The sequence below is a fragment of the Plasmodium falciparum genome (genome assembly GCF_000002765.6).
Source record: "Plasmodium falciparum 3D7 genome assembly, chromosome: 14".
Classification (NCBI taxonomy): Eukaryota; Apicomplexa; class Aconoidasida; order Haemosporida; family Plasmodiidae; genus Plasmodium; species Plasmodium falciparum.
Genome location: NC_037283.1, coordinates 600,001 through 622,500, shown reverse-complemented (window position 1 = coordinate 622,500; position 22,500 = coordinate 600,001). Strand labels below are relative to the sequence as shown.

The 22,500-nt window shown below is 18.1% G+C and overlaps 7 protein-coding genes across 7 annotated transcripts in view; 3 read left to right on the top strand and 4 right to left on the bottom strand.

The window, feature by feature from the left end:
• PF3D7_1415400 (conserved Plasmodium protein, unknown function) overlaps positions 1 to 3,604 on the bottom strand; it is a gene marked incomplete at both ends in the record, with an annotated part of 4,425 nt that extends 821 nt beyond the window's left edge. Inside the window, one exon of the mRNA XM_001348289.1 lies at positions 1 to 3,604. This exon is cut by the window's left edge and continues 821 nt beyond it. Within this exon, the coding sequence (XP_001348325.1) occupies positions 1 to 3,604 (3,604 nt within the window).
• A 2,716-nt stretch (positions 3,605 to 6,320) lies between these two features.
• On the bottom strand, positions 6,321 to 7,334 carry PF3D7_1415300 (RNA-binding protein Nova-1, putative; the record flags this gene model as incomplete). Its single annotated transcript, XM_001348288.1, has 1 exon — positions 6,321 to 7,334. The coding sequence occupies one exon, from the start codon at positions 7,332 to 7,334 to the stop codon at positions 6,321 to 6,323; it is 1,014 nt and encodes a 337-aa protein (XP_001348324.1).
• Positions 7,335 to 9,764: 2,430 nt separating this feature from the next.
• PF3D7_1415200 (DNA-directed RNA polymerases I and III subunit RPAC2, putative) lies at positions 9,765 to 10,636 on the bottom strand (the record flags this gene model as incomplete). The annotated part of the gene is made up of 3 exons (XM_001348287.1): positions 9,765 to 9,865; positions 10,057 to 10,164; positions 10,555 to 10,636. 3 exons carry the CDS (start codon positions 10,634 to 10,636, stop codon positions 9,765 to 9,767), a joined length of 291 nt encoding a protein of 96 aa, XP_001348323.1.
• A 577-nt stretch (positions 10,637 to 11,213) lies between these two features.
• Positions 11,214 to 13,296, bottom strand: PF3D7_1415100 (conserved protein, unknown function; the record flags this gene model as incomplete). Its single annotated transcript, XM_001348286.1, has 3 exons — positions 11,214 to 11,336; positions 11,537 to 11,642; positions 11,753 to 13,296. 3 exons carry the CDS (start codon positions 13,294 to 13,296, stop codon positions 11,214 to 11,216), a joined length of 1,773 nt encoding a protein of 590 aa, XP_001348322.1.
• Positions 13,297 to 15,152: 1,856 nt separating this feature from the next.
• On the top strand, positions 15,153 to 16,121 carry PF3D7_1415000 (uracil-DNA glycosylase; the record flags this gene model as incomplete). Its single annotated transcript, XM_001348285.1, has 1 exon — positions 15,153 to 16,121. One exon carries the CDS (start codon positions 15,153 to 15,155, stop codon positions 16,119 to 16,121), a length of 969 nt encoding a protein of 322 aa, XP_001348321.1.
• Positions 16,122 to 16,941: 820 nt separating this feature from the next.
• PF3D7_1414900 (ATP-dependent protease, putative) lies at positions 16,942 to 20,520 on the top strand (the record flags this gene model as incomplete). The annotated part of the gene is made up of 1 exon (XM_001348284.1): positions 16,942 to 20,520. One exon carries the CDS (start codon positions 16,942 to 16,944, stop codon positions 20,518 to 20,520), a length of 3,579 nt encoding a protein of 1,192 aa, XP_001348320.1.
• Positions 20,521 to 21,820: 1,300 nt separating this feature from the next.
• Positions 21,821 to 22,500, top strand: part of PF3D7_1414800 (small nuclear ribonucleoprotein-associated protein B, putative) — a gene marked incomplete at both ends in the record, with an annotated part of 918 nt that continues 238 nt past the window's right edge. Inside the window, 2 exons of the mRNA XM_001348283.1 lie at positions 21,821 to 21,991; positions 22,304 to 22,500. The exon at positions 22,304 to 22,500 is cut by the window's right edge and continues 238 nt beyond it. Coding sequence (XP_001348319.1) covers positions 21,821 to 21,991; positions 22,304 to 22,500 — 368 coding nt within the window. The remainder of the gene's footprint in view (positions 21,992 to 22,303) is intronic.

The following is a 22,500-nucleotide window of genomic DNA, read 5'->3' as shown; positions in this document are numbered from 1 at the left end:
TTTTCATATGTGTATATGATCCTTTAAATGAATACTGTTTTGAATAAGAATTATTTACATCGTCTTTCATCACCACCATATTATTATTGTTATCATTTTTAGTATCAATAAAATCTGTTGCATTGTTCTTATTTTGTAAAGTGTAATTCCTATTATTTTTATTATTTATATCACCATTCATAGTTGTATGCATACCATTTGATAATTTTTCATTATAACTTTTCTCTTTCATAGAATCCTTATTAATATTTTTATTATCACCATTTTTATTTTTATCCATAAGGTCATTGTTTTCCTTATTGTTAATATTTCCCATATTATCTATATTAACATCATTATTATAAAATGCTTTATTCATTTTTCCATTTTTAATATTATTTTTTTCATTTTTCTTATTTATATTATTACGAATATTTGAATCATTTATATCATTTAAATCTTTATTATCTTTTTCATGTGTTCCTATTATATTATTCTTATTTTCATCCTTTTCATTATAATAATTTTCCTTACTGTTTTTATTTGTTCTATAATTTTTATGTATATCTGTATTATTGTTTACATATTTATTATTATGGTAATACTTATTATCTTTGGATTTGTTGAAATATTTCTTTGATGTGTTTCTAGAATTATTATACTTATCTAATCCATTTCTATTATTCTTTTCAACCTTTTCTTTCTCTGAACTGTTTTCTGTATATCGGTTATACCGCATATTGTACATATTTCCTTTCTTCATAAACATATTACTATCACTATCCTTTTTGTTATAATGGTTATTTTTTATTTTATATCCATTTTTATTATCGTTTTTATGTTCATCAATATTTTCTTTTCTTCGTTCATCTCTATTATGATTTCTGCTCTCATTTTGAAGTTCTTTTGTATCATTTCCTTTATGTTCATTTGTATCATTTCCTTTATGTTCATTTGTATAATTTCCTTTATGTTCATTTGTATTATTTCCTTTATGATCATTTGTATTATTTCCTTTATGCTCATTTGTACCATTTCCTTTATGTTCATTTGTATTATTTCCTTTATGTTCATTTGTATTATTTCCTTTATGTTCATTTGTATTATTTCCTTTATGTTCATTTATATCGTCTACTTTATGTTCATTTATATCTTCTACTTTATGTTCATATTTATCGTCCTTCTTATAATCATATTTATCATCCTTCTTATGATCATAATTATCGTCTCTCTTACGATCATATTTATCGTCCTTCTTACGATCATAATTATTGTCTCTCTTACGATCATAATTATTGTCTCTCTTACGATCATATTTATCATCCTTCTTGCGATCATGTTTATCGTCCCTCTTACGATCATAATTATCGTCCCTCTTACGATCATAATTATCTTCCCTCTTACGATCATATTTATCTTCCCTCTTACGATCATATTTATCTTCTCTCTTCTGTTCATTTCCGCCTTCCCTTATATGTTCATTTTTGTCTTCACTTTTGTATATATGTGCCTTTTCTCGATCTACATTTCTAAAACCTTTTCTTCTATCCCTTACATCACGATCATTTCTATATTTATCACTTTTATTATCCTCTTCATCATATATATTATTATATTCCTTTTTATAACTTTCCTTTCTTAAGATATACTTATCATTTCTATAATTTCTCGATGAAGACCTATATTTCTTTGTGTCCTTAGACGCAGTTGCTCCATAAAGTTTATTTGATCTACTATAAATTTTATTTGAATAATTATTAGTAAGGTTATTATCTCTAGTATGCATTCTTTTATAATCCAAATTTTTTGAGTTTTCCTTATTTTTGTTAATTGAATAGCCTTTCCTTCTCGTTTGTTCTGATCCGTTAAAAGTATGATATGCATACAATTTTTTTTTGTTATTATAATTATCTTCATATGTATAATGTTTTTTCAAAGTGATCTTATTATATAACAATTTATTAGAATGATTGGGTTCATCTTTTAAATATACATATCTAGTGCCATCAATTTTATATGATGTATATTTATCATTTAAGGAATTATTATTGTAGTAATTTTGAGATTTATATGAGTTCCCAAAATTTTTATGATTTTCTCTGTTATGATTTTTATATATTTCTTCTTCTTTATTTTTCTCGTTTAACAATTTTTTTGTTTTATAATTTGTACCATTTTTATTTGATTCCTCATTTTTTTTTTGTTCATGATTTTCATTGGTTGGTACATCTTTTATACTAGCTACCACATTTTTACTTCGTACATCATTTATACTAGCTACCATATTTTTACTTGGTACATCATTTATACTAGCTACCATATTTTTACTTGGTACATCATTTATACTAGCTACCATATTTTTACTTGGTACATCATTTATACTAGCTACCATATTTTTACTTGATACATCATTTATACTAGCTACCATATTTTTACTTGATACATCATTTATATTTTTTTCTTCCTGCTCATGTATTATATTATCTTTTATACATTTCTCTTCTCCTTTTTTTATATTTTCATATTCTTCTTCCTTTTTTGTTTCGATAACAATGTCCCCATTTAAAATTATTTGTTTTTCTTTTTTGCTGGATGTACTTTTATTTTGATTCTCCTTTTCTGTAATTTTTTCCATGTGATCATCATATTTTTTTAATAAGGTTTCCTTTAAATGTTTCTTCTTTTGTGTATTATTATTTGTTTTATTATCCAGTGTTAAAAAATTAACTTTTTCATTTTTATTATCATTTTTAATATTTGTTTCTCTTTTTATTTCTACTTTTGTTCTTATATCATTATAATGTTTATAATATGTTATAGAATTATTATGTTTTATTCTATTACCTTTATCATAATAATAACGTTCTTTATAATTTTTATATGAAAAATTATAATCATTTTTTTTATTGTTATCATATTTATTTTTGGATACATAAAATTTATTATTATTATTATTATTATTATAATTATGATATGTTTTATTATGGTTTTTATTATCCCTTTTTACATATTCATCATACTTATAATCATAAAATAAATCATGTTTCCATCTTTTTTCTTCTGTATACTGATTTTTATAATTTTTTACTTTTTTATCATATAACTTTTTTTCATTATTTTCAAATCTATTATCATGTAAAAAATATCCAGATTCTTTAGGTACATAACAAGGATCTTCTTTCATTTTTTCTTTTATTGAATAATTTTTATCTTCTAAATCTTGTAACATTTTATTAGTTGTTGTATTTTTATTTATTTTATTATTATCATCATTATAATTTCTTTCTTCTAACTTATTATCTTCCACTTTTAAATTTATTAAGTTAGTTGTTTTTATTTTGTTTACGTTTATATTATCACATTGTTCATTGGTTCTATCATTTAGTTTTTCTTCTTTTTTATCTTCATTCTTATTTTCATAAACATTCCCCTTTAATCCTTCTTCTGCTTCCTCCTCTTCTTTATCATATTCTTCGTTAATATTTTTGCTACAACTTGATGATAAATCATTTTTAAAATCTATACTTTTATTCTCAACACTATCACTTATATATGATTTATAATCTTCAAAAACGTTATTCTCCTCTTCTAGGATATATTCACTTCTTAAATTTTTTACATCCATTTTTTTTTTTTTTCTTTTTTTTTTTTTTTTTCCTAATAGGAAGAATAAGGTGAAATAATATAATATGGTATTTATATTATATGTATATATAAAAATATACTTTATTTAATATGTTTATATATATATATATATATATATATATATATATATATATATATAATGAACAAATTCTCCGTTTGTATATAATATTTTCCCTTTTTTCACACTACCCTACTTTTTTATTCTTTATATTTATTCAAATATGTATACATATATATATTATATATATATATATATATATATATATACTTTGATTTTTTCTACTTATATTTTAAAATATATATCCTTCTTAATGACAAGAGATGAATATATCTTTATATATAAGTGTAAGATGAAAGTAATAAAAAATATATACATAACTTTATATAAATAGTGAAAAAAATTTTAAATACTACTTTGTATATATTTAAAATATATATAATTATTATTCTTCCGTTTTTCTTTTTTTTCTTTTTTTTCTTTTTTTCAATATTTTATTCGTATTTATTTTATTATTATTATTTTTTTATTTATACTTCATGGTAAGGTACTTATATCATGTGTTATAAATAAAAGGTTTAAAATTAAAAATACATAGGAGAATTATATTAACATATGTATGTATATATATATATATATATATAAGAACACAAGTTATAATAAAAAGATATATAAAATGAGTTCATAAGAATATATAATATATATATATATATATATATATATATTTAGGGGGGGAAAAAAAAAAGAACAAAAATTTAAATGCAAAAAAATAAGAATATTATGTAAATAATATTATATAGAAGAAACTCTCTTAAATTTTATGATAGAAGAAGAAATAGTTTAAGGAAAGAATAAAAAAGATATATTATATGTATATATATATATATACCAAACATTTACTATTTTTATATAAAATACCATATAAAAAAAGTCATAATAAATATTATAAGTATTTATTAAATTAATATAAAATGAAAATAAAGAAGAGAGATTTTTTCCTTATTATTTTTTTTAAGGGACATATATATATATATATATAAATATATTTTTTATTCATAAAAAAAAAAGGAAAAAAAAAAAAAGATAAAAAAAAGTAAAAAAAAAAGAAAAAAAAAATGAAAAAAAAAAAGAAAAAAAAAAAAAGAAAAAAAAAAAAAAAGAAAAAAAAATGGGCTTTTTTTATAAATAAATATATTATATATTATATAAATGTGCAATTTATGCATGAATTTTTTTCTTAGGTTATATATAATATAATAATATATATAAAATATATATACATTTTTTTTATTATTATTATAAATCATTGGTTTTTTTATATATATAATATGTTAATAAATAAAAAAAAAATAGTAATAAATAAATATGTATTATATATATAATATATATTATTATTTTTATTACATTAGTAAAATCAGTACCCTAATATGGTATTTATTTTTTATATTCTCTTAAGGACTTTATATTAAATATACATATAGTAAAGTATTATTATTACCATATAATTTATCATTATATAATAATAAACATATATAGGGGATAATTTTATAAGAACATAGAAAAACCTATATATACTTTTATAATATATTAAAAATAGTACATAAGAAAAATAAGTATAACATACATTTTGTAAGGGTAATGAGTATTTAATACACTTATATATATAAATATTATATAATAATAATAATAGGGTTATTGTAAAACTAAATAAAAATAATAAAATGTATAATATATATATTATATATATATATATAACATTTTAAAATAAGAATAAGGGATATTTTATATTTTATTATGTATTTATAAAAATACAACAATATATATATTTTTTATTTTTGTGTATCCCTTTTAAATATGAAACCTTATGGAAAAGTAGTAGGGTTATTAAAATGATATAAAAAAAAAAAAAGAAAAAAAAAAGAACTATAAGTAATATTTTAATATTATGTAATACCTTAAAAATGAATAATAACATTTCAACTATAATTATTTTTTAATTTTACCATTTAATTATTATTTTTTTTTTTTTCTTTTTTTTTTGTTATTGTAAACATAAATAAAAAATTTTTAATGATAATATATTCTTATATAACATGTTTTATTTTAATAAAGAATAAAAACATTTCCATTTTTTCAAAATACATATAAGCAAAAGAAAAGGAATCATATATATATATATATATATATATAATATAACATTTTACAGTATTATTATTTTACCGAGCAGGGTAAATAAACTTTGAATAATGAATTAAAATATTCATATTTTATTTTTTTATTTTTTATGTATAATAAAATGTTTATTCTGTTGAAAATAACTATTTTTCAAATTATAAAAAAGATATTATATGTGTTATATGAAACATATATAAATATAAATATATATATATATATATATATATTGATTTTTTGTTTATATAATTAATAAACAAAATTTGTATATATATTAAGAATCATACACTTATTTTATGTATATAAAATTAAACAGCTTTTAATAAAAAAAAAAAAAAAAAAAAGTATAATTAATTGTTATCAAATATGTGAAGGTGGGGAAAAAAATAATAATAATAAAATAAAATAATATAAATATATAATGACAAATACATACACATATATATATATATATATATATATATATATATATATATGTGCTTATTATTTCCCCTTATTTTTTTATTTTCCTTCTTTATTTTATTTTTTATGGATCACATTTAATTTGCATAGTTCTTAATTGCATATAAGCAGATTCCAATCTTTGTAATAATAAAACATGTGCTGCATGTACAGCTGCAACAGATCCTATTATTCGAACCTTTCGATTAGTAGTACCAGGTACTAGTTCTCCTTTTCGACTTATTCTAATTTGTGCCCCTGTACTGTTCATAATATTTGTAAGTCTAGATCCGTTTTTCCCAATAACTGCCCCAATGAACTCATCTGGTATTTGTATAGAAATTTCACAAGGTAGATTAAATAAATCTCTACTATGTCTCATTAAGGAGTTGATCATATTTATATCAACATATGGTTCATGTTGAAAAACATTATATCGTTGTGGTAAGACATAACCATTTAATGGTAATTGATTAATAAAATTATGATTGTTGTTTCTTGAATTATAATTATTTGATTCATTATTATATATAACATTTAATAAGTCTTTTAAATTTGGATCCTTTTGTATAGAATTTGCAACCTTTAATGCAGTGTCTCTTATGGATTCAAAAGAACCTATTATGGTTATGATTCTTTCATTTAATCCGTCTTCTCTACTCGATATTTGTATTTTTGATCCTGTAGAGTCTTGTAATTGTTTTATTTGTTGTCCACCTTTTCCAATAATAGCACTCACTGCAGATTTGGGTACTACAATTCTACATGTATATTTTGCTGCTCCATTCATCATATTTTGTTTTTCATGAGAATGTTGATTAGCAACTTCTTTTATCTTATCCAATATTATTAAAAGAGCATCCTTAATCTGATCTATCTTACCACATAATACTAAAACCCTCTCTTGTGTATTTGGAAAATAAGAATTATTCGGTGATAATTTTAAACTGCATCCTGTTTTGTTCTCTATACTTGTAATTATGGAACCATGCTTTCCTATCACTGATCCGGCAACCAAATTATTTATAAGCAATTTTACAAAACACAACTGATTTCCATTTAATACATTTCGATGGTCTCCTTTATTAATTTCAACCATTTCTACAAATAAATTTTAGCAAACAAATAAAAAGATAAAATGATAAATGAGTTTTCTTCGTCTTTTCTTCGTCTTTTTTTTTTTTTTTTTTTTTTTTTTCCAACAAATAAAAAAGCAGTATATATTTCGCTTAAAAAAATTATGAACACAAATGGTAATTAAAAAAAATTAACATATATATATATATTAAATACACATTAACCAGTCTACTTATAATGTAAACTCTTGTAAATTAAACGAATATTTTATATTGGTATATAAATAAAAAAAAAAAAAAAAAAAAAAAAAAAGGAATATATTTATTATTTAAAATGAAAAAATAATAAAAAAAATGTAGAACAAAAATGAATACACATAAAAATATATATCAGCAAAATATATATATATATATATATATTATTTTAAAAATAAATTTTAATAAATTAATAAAAATACGAATTATAACAAGCTTAAAAATAAACATTAAAAATTCTTCTAAATAATGGTTTTATTGGTTATTCAATAAGATTTAAAAAAAAAAAAAGAAAAAGAAGCAAATTAATATAGCTCCATAATTTTTATTTTGTAGGTATCATATGAATTAATAATAATACGTTAGAAGAAATTAATTGGAGAATAAATATGAATAAATAAATAAATAAATATATATATATATATATATATATATATATATATATTATGCTTAAAACATAAAAAAAAAAAAAAAATTAAGGGAAAACATCTACATAAAAATATATAAGAATATATAATTATGTGTATTCCTTCTTTTCAATTATTTACAAAAGCATATGTGAAAAAATATATCAGCATAATATCTATCTATACATATATATATATATATATTCATGTTAATAATATTTTAATTTTATATCAAACTTTTCAATTATATAATTCAACATTATGTTATTTAATTATTTTAATAAGAAAAGGATAAAAAAAAAATTATAAGTATTAAAATATATAGAATAAAAAAGATAATTATTTATTTTTTTTTTTTTTAATTTATTTGTTTTTGTAATAACATATAAAAATCAAAAGGAAAAAAAAAAAAATTTTACACAAACTCTTACAAAGTGGAGAAATATAGAAAACATGTAATACATAAAATTTTCCAAACTTTTTTTTTTCTGCTTTTTTTTTTTTTTTTTTTTTTTTTTTTGTATAAAATAAAATAAAATAAGTAAAAAAAAAAAATTTTGTATCCTCAAAGGAAAAAAATAAATAATAAAACAATAAAACAATAAAGCAGAATAATAAAAATTAAATGTACTAAAAAATATATACTTATTTTTATTATAATTTACAATGGTACGTGTTGATATAATATTTTATTATACATTATTTTTTATTTTATTTTATTTTTTTTAAATATTTTTAAGAAAATTATGAATTTATGTGCATAATATAAATAATTAAAAATAAATATATTAACATGATTTTTTTTTTTTTTTTTTCATTAAATTTAGTACGATTATTGCATTTACTGTACACCTTTTTTATTAATTTTTTTTTTTTTTTTTTATATATATTGATATGAGGAGAATATAATTTTATTTTATGAAATTTTGACATTTTTTTATTAAGTTTTTTCCATTTTTCTCTTTTATTTTTTAAATTTTTATATGTGTATATAAAAAATATTTTCATAAAATATTTTATATATAATAAATAATAAAATACATTATATATATTTATTTATTTTTATAAAGGTGGATACATAATGTGTGCCACTGTTTTTTATTTTATTAAAAAAAAAAATTTTTATGTTATAAATATATTTTTTTTATTTATCCAAAGGTAATATAATTTTTTATTCAATAATATTTCTTCAAAAAATAAAATAAAATAAAATAAAATAACAGAAAAATAAAGAAAAGAAAAGAAAAGAAAAAGTTATTTTGATCCAATAAAAATAATATTACAAATTGTTAATATTTATTTTAATTTTTTTTTTTTTTTATAAATATTCAAGTGAATATTTTATGTGCCCGCATTTAAAATAGGAGAGTGAAGTTGTATAATTTGATATATATATATATATATACATATATATTTTTTTTTTTATATATAAAAAGATTAAAGTTATAATAATATAGATTGTAATTCTTAATAAACAACAGAAAAAATAAATAATAAAAAAAAAAAAAAAATTATGAAATAAAAAATATGTATTATGGTACATATAAATTACAATTGTATCATTAATTTATAAATAAGGTATTTTATATAAATTAAGAGTTTGTCTTAAAAAAAAAAAAAAAATATATATATATATATATATATAATAAATAAACAACAAAAAAAATAACTATATAATGCATAAATATTCTACTAAATAAATAAATATATATATATATATATATATATATATATGTGCCATTATGTAAAATAAAAAATTAACACATTATAATAAATATACGTTTAAATAATTCATGACTGTTTTAATGCCTCATTAAATTTGTTCAACATTATATCACACATATTTCCTAAATCATCTAGCGATTCTTTTAAAATGTCTATAGCTGGTTTTCCTTAAAAAAAAATATATATATATATATATATATATATATATATATATATATATGTATAAAGGGGAAGAATAATATATGCAATACATAGACAATAAAGAGTTCTTTTTCTTTTTACTTTTATTTTTCTTTTTATTTTTCATTATCATTATAATTTCTCAGTTTCTCATTTTTTAAAATATTTTATTTTTTACCTGTTGTCTGAATTCTAACATTAATTTCAGGTTGAGTTGGATGAGGTACTGTATATCCTGCAAATTCCACACCTTCTTTTTGTAACAAAATACAACGCAAACAATTTCCTATATTGAGAAAAAAAAAAAATAAAATAAATATTATATATATATATATATATATATATATATGTATATATTTATATGTAGGTGGGAAAGATAAGTTCATATATGCAAAATTATATAAAATTATCGAAATATAGATATAGTAAAAATATACTCTCTGAATAATCATTTGGCAATAAAGTATGTTTAAAATAGTAAATTCACATTATGAAAAATTAAATTTACTCCATAAAACATTCATTTTATAAAATATTAACAATTGTGGTGTACAATATATATATATATATATATATATATATATATATAAATAAAATATATTAACATACAATGATATATATATTTATATATATATATATATATATATATATATTTTTTTTTTTTTTTTTTTTTTACCTAATGTATGATCTTCATTCTCAAAGCAAAAGGTTGCGTGAGTCAAATTTTTCAAATTTTCGTAGTACTTTTTTTCTTCCATATTTTGTTATATTCTACTTTTTTTTTTTTTTTATATAAATATAAAAAATATAAAAAAAGAAAAGAAAAGAATTAATTAATTAATAATCAATCTTTCTATAAATATATAAGCTCTTCGTATATATTTATGTATCAAAAAAATAAATATAACATAAAATATTTATTATTTGTAGTCGAATGAAATAGAAGGGATTTATGAAAAAAATTTATAAAATAACGTCATTATTTTTAATATTGAAAAGGAGAAAAAAAGAAATAAAATAAAAAATAATAAAATAAAATAATATAATTACAAAACAGATAAAATTATAATATATATATATATATATTATATTAAATATACTTTTTATTTTATATATGTAGAAAAAAAAAAAAAAAAAAGTTGATAATACTGAGGATTAATTATAATTAATTATATAATAAATAAGCACTATATTTTAAAACGTATAAATAAATAAAAAAAAAAAAACAAATACAACAATATTGTTTTAATTTTGTACTATATAAAAATGATATACCTATTAATTCATATCATATTTTATAATTTTATAATTTTATAATTTTTTTTTTTATTTGTATTAATTCATCGATTCTATTTTGCTTAAATCATTTGCATTGATTTCCATAAAAATATTAGAAAATCGTTTTTTCAAATTATTATATGAGCCAGACAAAGAATCCCTTAAAAATTCATTCAACGACTATACAAAAAAAAAAAAAAAAAAAAAAAAAAAAAAATAAATAAATAAATAAATAAATAAATAAAATACATATATATATATATATATACATATATATATATATACATATATATATTAAGGTGTCATTTTTTATATATATGATAATATTAATTTATCAAAACAAAGTACATATCATATTCTCCTATTTAATTTCATTTTACCCTTATTTTTTTTTGATGTTTATAAAAGAAGACTGTTGAATATATATAATTTTTTTCATCAGTTGAATTTGTTCGGATTATGGATTTAACATTTTGTCCATTAGTACTAGAATGATATTAGAAAAAAAAAAAAAAAAAAAATCATAATAAAAAATAAATATATTTAAAATTTTGAGAATGTATAAACTTTTTTTTTTTTTTTTTTTTTAATGATACCTAGCTGTTATGAAGTACAAGTGTATATCTTGCGTGTCTTCATAAGAAGGTATAAAATCTGGAGATTTGTCAAATAAAATATCCTTCTTGGTCATATAAAAAGAATTCCATAAATAATCCACAGAATAACTTTTGCCGTTTAATGTGATAGCAAATCGTATTCCTGATCTCATAAGAAATAGAGTACATGGGTAAAATATAAATAGACCTAATACATTAATTTTGGGGTCGATAGAAGAAAAGAAAATATTATATATATCATCTGAGGATAAAAAAATTTGTATAGAATGATTTACATTTGATAAATAATGTAATATTTGTTTTGCTGTATTATCATTTATAGTAACTGGTCCTTTTATGCTTATGGAAGTAACAAAGGTTTTTTTATTTTTAATAAAAGTATTTTTTGACAATTTGACTTTTATAAAATGACCTATCATAAATGATTTTAATAAAAGCTTATTACTAGAGTAAATAGGTTCTTTTCTAAATGTTTTGTTTGAACCAATTTTTGTTGATAAATACCATTCAACAAGTGTAAAATCATCATATGAATTATAATTTTGTTGAAAAGATATTTGTTTGTCTTTTGAAGAATAATGATTAGTAGTGCGATTTGATAATGCATTTATTTCTTTGACACGTATTATATTTCCTTCTTCCATATCTCCTAAAATAATTATAGGATTATATTTATTTCCTAATTGTATAAGATTTTTTATAATTTGGTTCATTTTTTTTTCATGTGTATTTTCATTTTCTGTGATAAGATCCGATATATTATAATATTCATTATAAGTTACATTATCCATTATATGTTTTAAATTTTGATTATTTTCTTTATTTAAAAGATTTTTTTCATAAACATAAATTTCTTCATATTCTTGAGTTCTGATTTTATTATATTTTACTATGCCATATTCTAAAATCTCAATACCATACATCATTTTTATATTATCCATAAAAGATATTTTATCATTATTATCTTTAAGAATAAAACGTATTAAATTGAACTTATTTTGTATACTATATTCAGGATTTATTTTTAAAAATAGATTAATACTATTAATTGAACTTTCAATTGTTTTGATATCTTTAATTAAAATCTCTTTAATAATATTACATGATTCATCTATAAGACATATAGCACATTTAGGATTATTTTTTAACTCTAATAATATTGGAAAATATTTATCATTTATTTTACAATTAACATAATATATACAATTACGTAATAAACATGTACTTGGGTTAAATCTTTTTACTCTCTTTTTTTTACTTAATATAACATATAAATTATTTTTATTCATATCATATTTTAATTTCATTCCAGAATTAATCTTTTCATTGTTCATATCTTGTATATTTTTATTTTCTTTATTATATACATTTAAAATATATTCATCCTCTTTATATTCTTTATCATTTATATATTCCATTTTATGTATAGATTTTTCACTCCTTTTTTCTTTTGATAAATTTTCACTAAATATTTCAGACCCCTCAGATGAATAAACACTTTTTGCGTACATAGCATTACCCATCTTTTTCAATTATTTAATAATTTTTTTTTTTTTTTTTTTTTTTTTAGACATTATAAGACATTGTGTAAAATTGCAAAAAATAAAAAATAAGATGGTAAATGAAGGAAATATATGCGAATATAATATGGTTAATGATAAATTTGTTATTTTATTTTTTTTTTTATTTTTTTTTTATTTTTATTTTTTTTTTTGTCAGTGGAAGAAAATTATAACGTGCAAAATAAAAAAAAATAAAATAAAAATAATATTAAATAATAAATTAAATATATAAATATATGTATATAATTATTTTATTTTAATTTCCTTTTTGAAAAATATACATACATATATGTTTATATACATATAATTAGTAAAAAAAGTTGAAGTAACGACAACATCAGTTGTTTGTTGAAATGAAGTAAATTACTATATAAAAATATGTACATATTAATTTCATTGAACTTTATTTTTTTTATTTTGACATGTAATATTTTCCCTTTTATTTTATTATATTTTATTTATTATTTTTTTTTTTATTTGGTATAATAATTCAAATAATTGATTTTAATAAATTTTTTTTTGAATATCCCATATGAATGATATTATTATATATATATATATATATATGTATATTTTTTTTTTTTTTTTTTTTTTTTTTTTTTTTTTTTTTATTTCCTCCTTTTTAAATATATAATATTATTAAATGATTGTGATAACACAGAATATTTGTGTGTAATGTTGTAAAAAAAAAAAAAAATAAAGTAAATAATTTTATAATATTATATTACATTTTAAAATAAAAAATAAGAAAGAAAACATATAAACAACATATTATATATATATATATATATATATGTATAAGATTTAATTATTTTTTTTTCCCCCCATTATATTAATGGATATTCAAATGTCACATATATATATATATATATATGTGTAGGAAAATAAAATTAAAAGAAGAGGCAGTATTTTTCCAAGTCCTTTTATATTATTAATTTGAATAAAATTTAAAGTAATCTTTTATTAGTCAAGCTTAAATTTTATTATTCCTATTAAAAACAATTTAATTTCACTTGTATGTATTATAAAAATCATTTTAAATATTGAATAAAGCTCCTCATGAAAAAAGAGATATCATTTTAAATAATTTTTTTTTTAGGAGAGAAGGTACTATTAATATAAAATTTAAAAATAAAGAACACACATATGTAAAATATATATATATATATAATATATATGTTATATATGTTATATATATTTTATATGTTTTTTTCCATTCCTTAAGAATCATATATTTAAAAATCGTGTATATAAAAAAATGGTACTTCAAAAATTTTCTTCTTTTTTTTTTTTTTTTTAAATATATAATTCCCTTTTTGTTCGCATTAATATTTTCTCCATATTTATTTTCTCAACTTAATAAATATATATATATATATATATATAATAGTAATATCAAGAGAAAACTAACTAATGTATAATGTAATATATATATATATAATATATCTCATATAGACACAATATTTAATTTCTTCTTTTTTTTTATTATTATATTATGGGAAAAATAGAAAAAAAAAAAAAAAAAAAAAATGAACACCTTATGATATATAATACAAATTACATATATTTGTTTAAATTTTAAAATATTTCTTTTTCTAACTCATTCAAAAAAAAAATGAAAACATTATATATTTTATAAGATATTATTTTAAATATTTATACACATCAATCTGATAAATAAGTATATGTCCCTATTTTTTTTTTTTTTTTTTTTTTTTTTTTTTTTTTTTTTTTTTTTTTTTTTTATTTTATTTTTTTTTTTTTTTCTTTTATTCTGCTTTAAAAAAGTGTTTTATCTTTTTTTGTAGTTTAAAGCAATGAATAATCCAACAATTCAGAAAACAATCGATCAATTTTTCAAAGTAAAAAGAAAAAGTAGTATCCTTAGTGGGGAGATAGAAAAAAAAAGAAAGAAAGTAATTTTAGAAGAAGTAGAAGAAAAATCGTTGGAAGGTAGTTTAAAAGAAGAAAATGTAAACATTTTGAAGACGAAAAAACTTATGAATAATGATGAGGATATAGAAAAGATGGGTACAATAAGTAATATTAGTATGAGTACTAGTACAATAGATAATGAAATAAATAATAATGTAAAACAAAATGTTTGTGAACAAGGATATATGGAAGAAATAAAGAAGTTAATGCATATAGAATGGTATGAGTTATTAAAAGATGAATTAAAAAAAAACTATTTTAAAAATATGTATTTAAAAATAAAAGAAGAAAGGAAAACAAAAGTTATATATCCACCTGAACAATTAGTTTTTAATGCCTTTTTAAAAACACCATTGTCAAATATTAAAGTAGTTATAGTAGGTCAAGATCCTTATCATCAAAAAGATCAAGCCATGGGATTATGTTTTTCTGTTCCTATAGGAGTAAAAATACCTCCAAGTTTAAAAAATATTTTGAAAGAAATGAAACAAAAAAGTAACCATGGAAATTTAATAAGTTGGTCAGAACAAGGTGTTTTTTTATTAAATACTTCTTTAACGGTCGAAGAAAATAAACCAGCATCACATAAAAATTATGGATGGGAAACATTTACTGATACAGTAATTAATATAATAAATCGTCAAAAAGAAAAAATCATTTTTATGTTATGGGGTAATTTTGCTATTAAAAAATGTAAAAATATTGACATAAATAAACATTTTATATTAAAGGCAGGACACCCATCACCTCTAAGTATTAAACATTTTGAAAATTGTAATCACTTTGCAAAGTGTAATAAAATATTAGCACAACATAATTTGACGCCCATCAAATGGGAGCTACCCCAATAAAAAAAAAACAAACAAAAAAAAAAAAAAAAAAAAAAAAAAAAAAATATATATATATATATATATATATATATATATATATTATGTCACGTGATTCTATATATTTTTCTTTTTTTTTTAAAATATATATATATATATATTTTTTTTTTTTTTTTTCTTTAGTTCATAATAAAGCAAAAATATAAATTCATTTTAAATTTTTTTTTTTTTTTTTAATCATACATACCTTATAGAACCTTATATGCTTTATTTTGAAATATACAAATCTTTCTTTTTTTTTTTTTTTAGTGTATATTATACCTACCTAATCCTTCATAAAAAAAAAATCAATTCTATTATTTTTATTCCCCTCTCACTATAACCTTTTTGACATTTTGTTAAGCATTAAATAAAAAAATAAAGAAAAATAAAACACACTTATTGATCTATATGATAATAGAATAATTAAAATAAATGTATGTTCCTTTTTTTTTTCTGTTTTTTTTTTTTTTTTTATCATGTAAATATTATTTTTATCCATCTACAAAGTAATATACAAGGTGTTATATATATATATTTATACATATATACATTCCATATTGTAGATTTGTTTTTTAAAAAATAATATATTATAATTTGTGCAAATTTTTTTTTTTATAAATAATTTTCAAAAGTTATATGATATGCTTTTTGATTGAATGCCTTATCGGATAATTAACCTTACACGTAATCAAACAAATGAACAAATGAACAAGTAAACAAATTAATATAAATATTTTTATTTTTATTTTATTTTTATTTTATTTTTTTTTTCTTCTTTTCACTTTATTTTGTGAGCTTCCTAATGCTGGCGCTCCATTGGAACCTCCTGACTTTCAGGAGGAAGGCAAATTACAAAAGGTGCGCATATTATTTTTATAGAACATCAACAAACAAGAAACGAAATTCTTATGAAAACGATTTAAAAAGAGTTAAAGAGGTAAAGTGTGTAGTTTTATTAAACAAACCATTATTTCCTGGACTTACCTATGTTTTGAATAGTGATAAGAATGTAGTAAAGTATTTAGGTGTTCATAATGATTATAAAGAAAAGAAAAATATATTTGTTGGACTTTTTTTTCATAAGGAAAAAACAATAGAAACACACCTTGAAACAAATAACACGTTCTATAATAAGAATTGTAATACATATAAACCACCCGATTTTTTAAATGAGAAAAGAATAAAGGTAGATAAAAATATACTAAAAAAAGATATAGATATATGTACCAATATTAATGATATATATTCCTATGGATGTGTAGGTGTAATAAAAGAAATACTATATGATGAGGATAATCTAAATTCTATTTGTGACGAAAAAGATTATAATAATATAAACGAAAGTAATGATATTATGAAGAAGCATCATTTTAATGAAAACAATAAAAAAGAAAAGGATAATTATTTATTAAAAAATCATATAGATATGACAAATATGAACAGATCAAATGATTTGTTAATACATAACAAATTAAAAGAAAAAAATAATGAAAATTTAAATTTGAATATGCATAAGTCTATATATCGCATTGTTGTGGAGACAATGGCTAAAATAAAAATAGAAAAGTGGAATGAAGTTGAAAAAGTAGGATATATAGATATTATAAGAAATGAAGATTATGATATTAATAATAAGGAAATAAAAATATATTACCTAGAAATAATTGATAAAATAAAAAAAATCATATGTATGAATAGTTGTAATAATAGAGAATATAATATATTATTAAAATATTATAATACAAAAAATTTATATAACCTCATATATTTTGTTGGAAATATAAGTTTATCTAAAAATAATATTATTCAAAATTTGTTAGAAAGAAATATTTTAAAAGATCAATTGAAAATATGTATACAGATTTTATGTGATGATATTTATTTGTTAGAAATGAAACAAAAATTAAATGAGCAAATAAATGAAAAATTTGAAAATGACAAAAAAAATATGATAATAAAAGAACAAATAAATATTTTAAAAAAACAACAACAACTATTACTACAAACACAACGACAAGAACAGAATATGGAAGAATATGAAGATGGAAATAATACTATTAAGTATGATCATGATTTATTATGTGACGAGTTTAGAAATAAATTAATGCTAATTCGTACATATATAAGTGATGAAGCATATCGAATAATAAATCAAGATATAAATAAATTTATGTTATATAATGAAAATTCTAATGAATATTCTTCGACTTATCAATATTTGAGTACAAGCTTAAATATTCCTTTCAATAAATATAAAATGTTAAATGATAATATATTTCTGTGTGAACAGATATTAAATAAAAATCATTATGGTCTAAAGAATGTAAAGAAATATATACTAGAATATTTAGCTTTATATATATTAAATAAAAATATAAAATCGAAAATATTATTATTAGTTGGTTCCCCAGGTACAGGGAAAACATCTATATGTAAATCTATTAGTGAATGCTTAAATATTCCTTATTATATAATTAATATGAATAATATACATAATATGAATGAGTTGATAGGACATAGAAAAACATATGTTAATAGTTATCAAGGTCAAATTATAAATTCTTTAATAGCCACGAAAATTATGAATCCTATAGTTATATTAGATGAATTTGACAAAGTAGCTTTTATCAATACAAATATTTATAATATGTTCTTAAATATTTTTGACAAAGAACAAAATGAACATTTCAAAGATCAATATATTAATTTTGAAGTAGATATTTCTAAAATATTTTTTATATGTACTGCTAATTCTGTAGAAAATATTCCTGATGTTTTATTAGATAGAGTTGAAATTATACATATACATGCATATACAAATATGGAAAAAATTGATATATATAAAAATTATTTAAAACACAAAATAGAAAATGAAACAAAAATTACATCATTATATTTAAATATATCAAATGATGTGTTATTATATATCCTTGATAATTATACTCAAGAAAATGGTTTAAGACAATTCTATAATATATTATATAATATATATAAAAAAAGGGCATATATGTTAATAAAAGGATATAATAAAAAAGTAGACATAAATTTAAGTAACATATCTGAATTTGTAGGTGCAGATCAATTAATTGTTAAAAAGAATTATCATAATAATGTACACATAAATATAAATAAGGAAAATATAATGATGGGAAATGATAAAAGTGAAAAATATGAAAGAAATGAAAGAAATGAAAAAAATGAAAAAAATGAAAGAAATGAAAAAAATGAAAAATATGAAAAAAATGATAAAAGTGAAAAAAATGAAAAATATGAAAAAAATAAAAATTATGAAAAAACATGTGGAGGATCAGTAAAATCATTAGCCTTTACTGAGAATGGAGGACAAGTAATTATTATAGAAGTATCAAGTTTGAGCGATAAAATTAAATCACATAATTATTATAATTATTTTCCACTGTATTATAATGACGATTATATGATATCAACACATGAAGAAAAATTAAAGGATAACAAAACGGAAAAATATAATGAACTGTCAAAAAAAAATAATAAGATATTAGAAGGAGAAAATAGATGGGAATTATTAAATAATATAGAAATGGTACATCCTATAAATGAACTATTTTCAATATCTAATAAGTCATATAAAAATATATATAATATGAATTATGAGGAAGATGATAAGAAAAGTTTGACCTCATCATTTTTTATAACAGAAGATGGTTATGTAAAAGAAAAAGAAAGAGCTCAACAAGTTTCTTTTATGAATAATCAACAAGTATTAAATTCTTATAATGAGAAAAATAAAAATATATATAACCATGATAATATTGTTCAGAACAATTCAAATAAATATATAAAAAAAGAAAATAAAATATATACATATAATAATTCGCCTTACGAACTTCATCCTATACATAATAATAATAATAATAATAATAATAATAACAAGAACAATTTAAATCATAATATTACAATCACTGGAAATGTTGGTAGAATTATGCAAGAAAGTATACTTATTGCATATACTTATAGTATGAAGTTATTAAATACAATTATGCTAAAATTTGAAAGTAAACCTCTTCATATTAATTTAAGTGACGGAGATTTAAAAAAAGATGGTCCAAGTGCTGGTATAAATTTTGTTACTTGTATTTTATCTTATTATTTAAATATACCAGTTGATAATACACTGTGTATGACGGGAGAAATAAATTTAAATGGTTATGTTTTAAAAATAGGGGGGTTATATGAAAAATTAAATGTTGCGAGAAATTTTGGTATACGTACTTTGATAATACCCAAAGAAAATTCAAATGAATATCAATCACTTCCTCAACATGTTAAGCAGAACATAAGAGTATTATATGTTCATCATTATTCTCAAATATTTAATTTCATCTTTAATAATAAAAAATGAATATATATATATATATATATATATATATATATATATATTTATTTATATATACATATATTTTTTTTTATTATATGTTCAAATTTTTTTTAGTTTTTTTTTTTTTTTTTATTTTTTTTTTTTTTGGGTAAAATATATATATTTATACCTATATTATATTATTATTCTTTTTTCTAATATGTTGTTTTGCCATATATATTATATTTTATTCTTAATATATATATTTTAACTTGACATTTATTAATTTAAAGGATTATAATGAAATTCTATTTTGTTTCTTATTTTGATAAACAATAAATTATATTTATAATATTGTAAATTTATTATATATAAAATATATTATATATATATATATAATATATTATTATATTTATACTTGAAATAAATGTATATTATAAAACCTATCATAATAAATTTAACATATACATAATAATACATTTATATATTATATAGGTATACATTATGATATATATTATATGATTATATTTTTTATACATATATATTATATATATATATATATATATATATATATATATATTTTTTTTTTTATGGGTTTGTATTTCATTTTCTGTGTTTTTTTTTTTTTTTTGAAAAGTCAACTATTTTTATATTTAACATATTATTTTATTTATATATATTATATATTTTTTTTTTATTTTAAAAATATAATAAAAATAATAGTACTGAACTATAAACATATAGATTATATAATATATATATTATATATATATTTATTTATATATTTCTAATATGAAGAATATGAATTTGTAATTGTAACTTTATAAAGTTACTGTATAATATAATATCCTTACATATTATTAATGTATAAAACGTAATTTACATCGTGATATAATTATTTTATATATTTTTTTGGAAGAAAAATATATACATATATATATAACGAATGGGTTATAAAAAATAAGGTTATATATATATACATTTATATATTTATAATATATATATGTACAAAGCTGGAATATTAATTGAATTTCATATGAGATTTTATTAGAATTAATTTAAAAACGTAATGAGATGAAGGCTTTAATAATAACATAAAAATATAATATATATATATATGTATATTTTAATAAAGTATATTATATATAAAAAGTAATTGTACATATATATATATATATATATATATATATATTTATATATCAAAAAAGCACAAAAGGATAAATATATATAAATATATTTATTTCAATATATATATATATATAATATATATGTAAACTATCAATTTTGTGTAACTTTTTTTACATTTAATAATAATATAAGTATATATTTTTGAAAAGAAAAAAGGATGGGGAAAAATTCACGTTTAGAAACATGGCTACAGTATAGAGTTAGGGTTACAATAAGTGATACGAGATATTTTGTTGGTACCTTTCTTTCGTATGATAGGCATATGAATATAGTTTTAGTAGATGCAGAAGAATTTCGAAAAGTAAAAAGTCAAGAGAATTCATTAAAGGTAATATATTGATATGTATATATGTATATATGTGAGTTTGTATATATTTGAAGGAACTATTTTATAAGAATAATTGTGTATATGTTAATAAATAACATATACATAAAGTTATATACACATAAAAATATAATACATTCATGGTATATATTAATAATTATGCATTAAAAAATATACAAATTTTTTTTTTTAGTTATATATGTAATAATATATACATATTAATATAAACCCAACTATGGATATAAAATAATACATATATGTGTTACTTTATATATATATATATATATATATATATGTATATATTTAATTTTTTAGGAGATAAAACGTGTGGTTGGATTAATATTAATAAGAGGAGAAAACATTGTTTCTTTTACAGCTGAACAAGCACCAATAAATAAAAAATCTATGGGTACTGTTATTAATAAAGGTATTGCAACCGGTAGAGGTATACCATTAAATAATTATGTACCTATGCAAAATAATTTTAATAATCCTTTAGGTAATCCTATGGG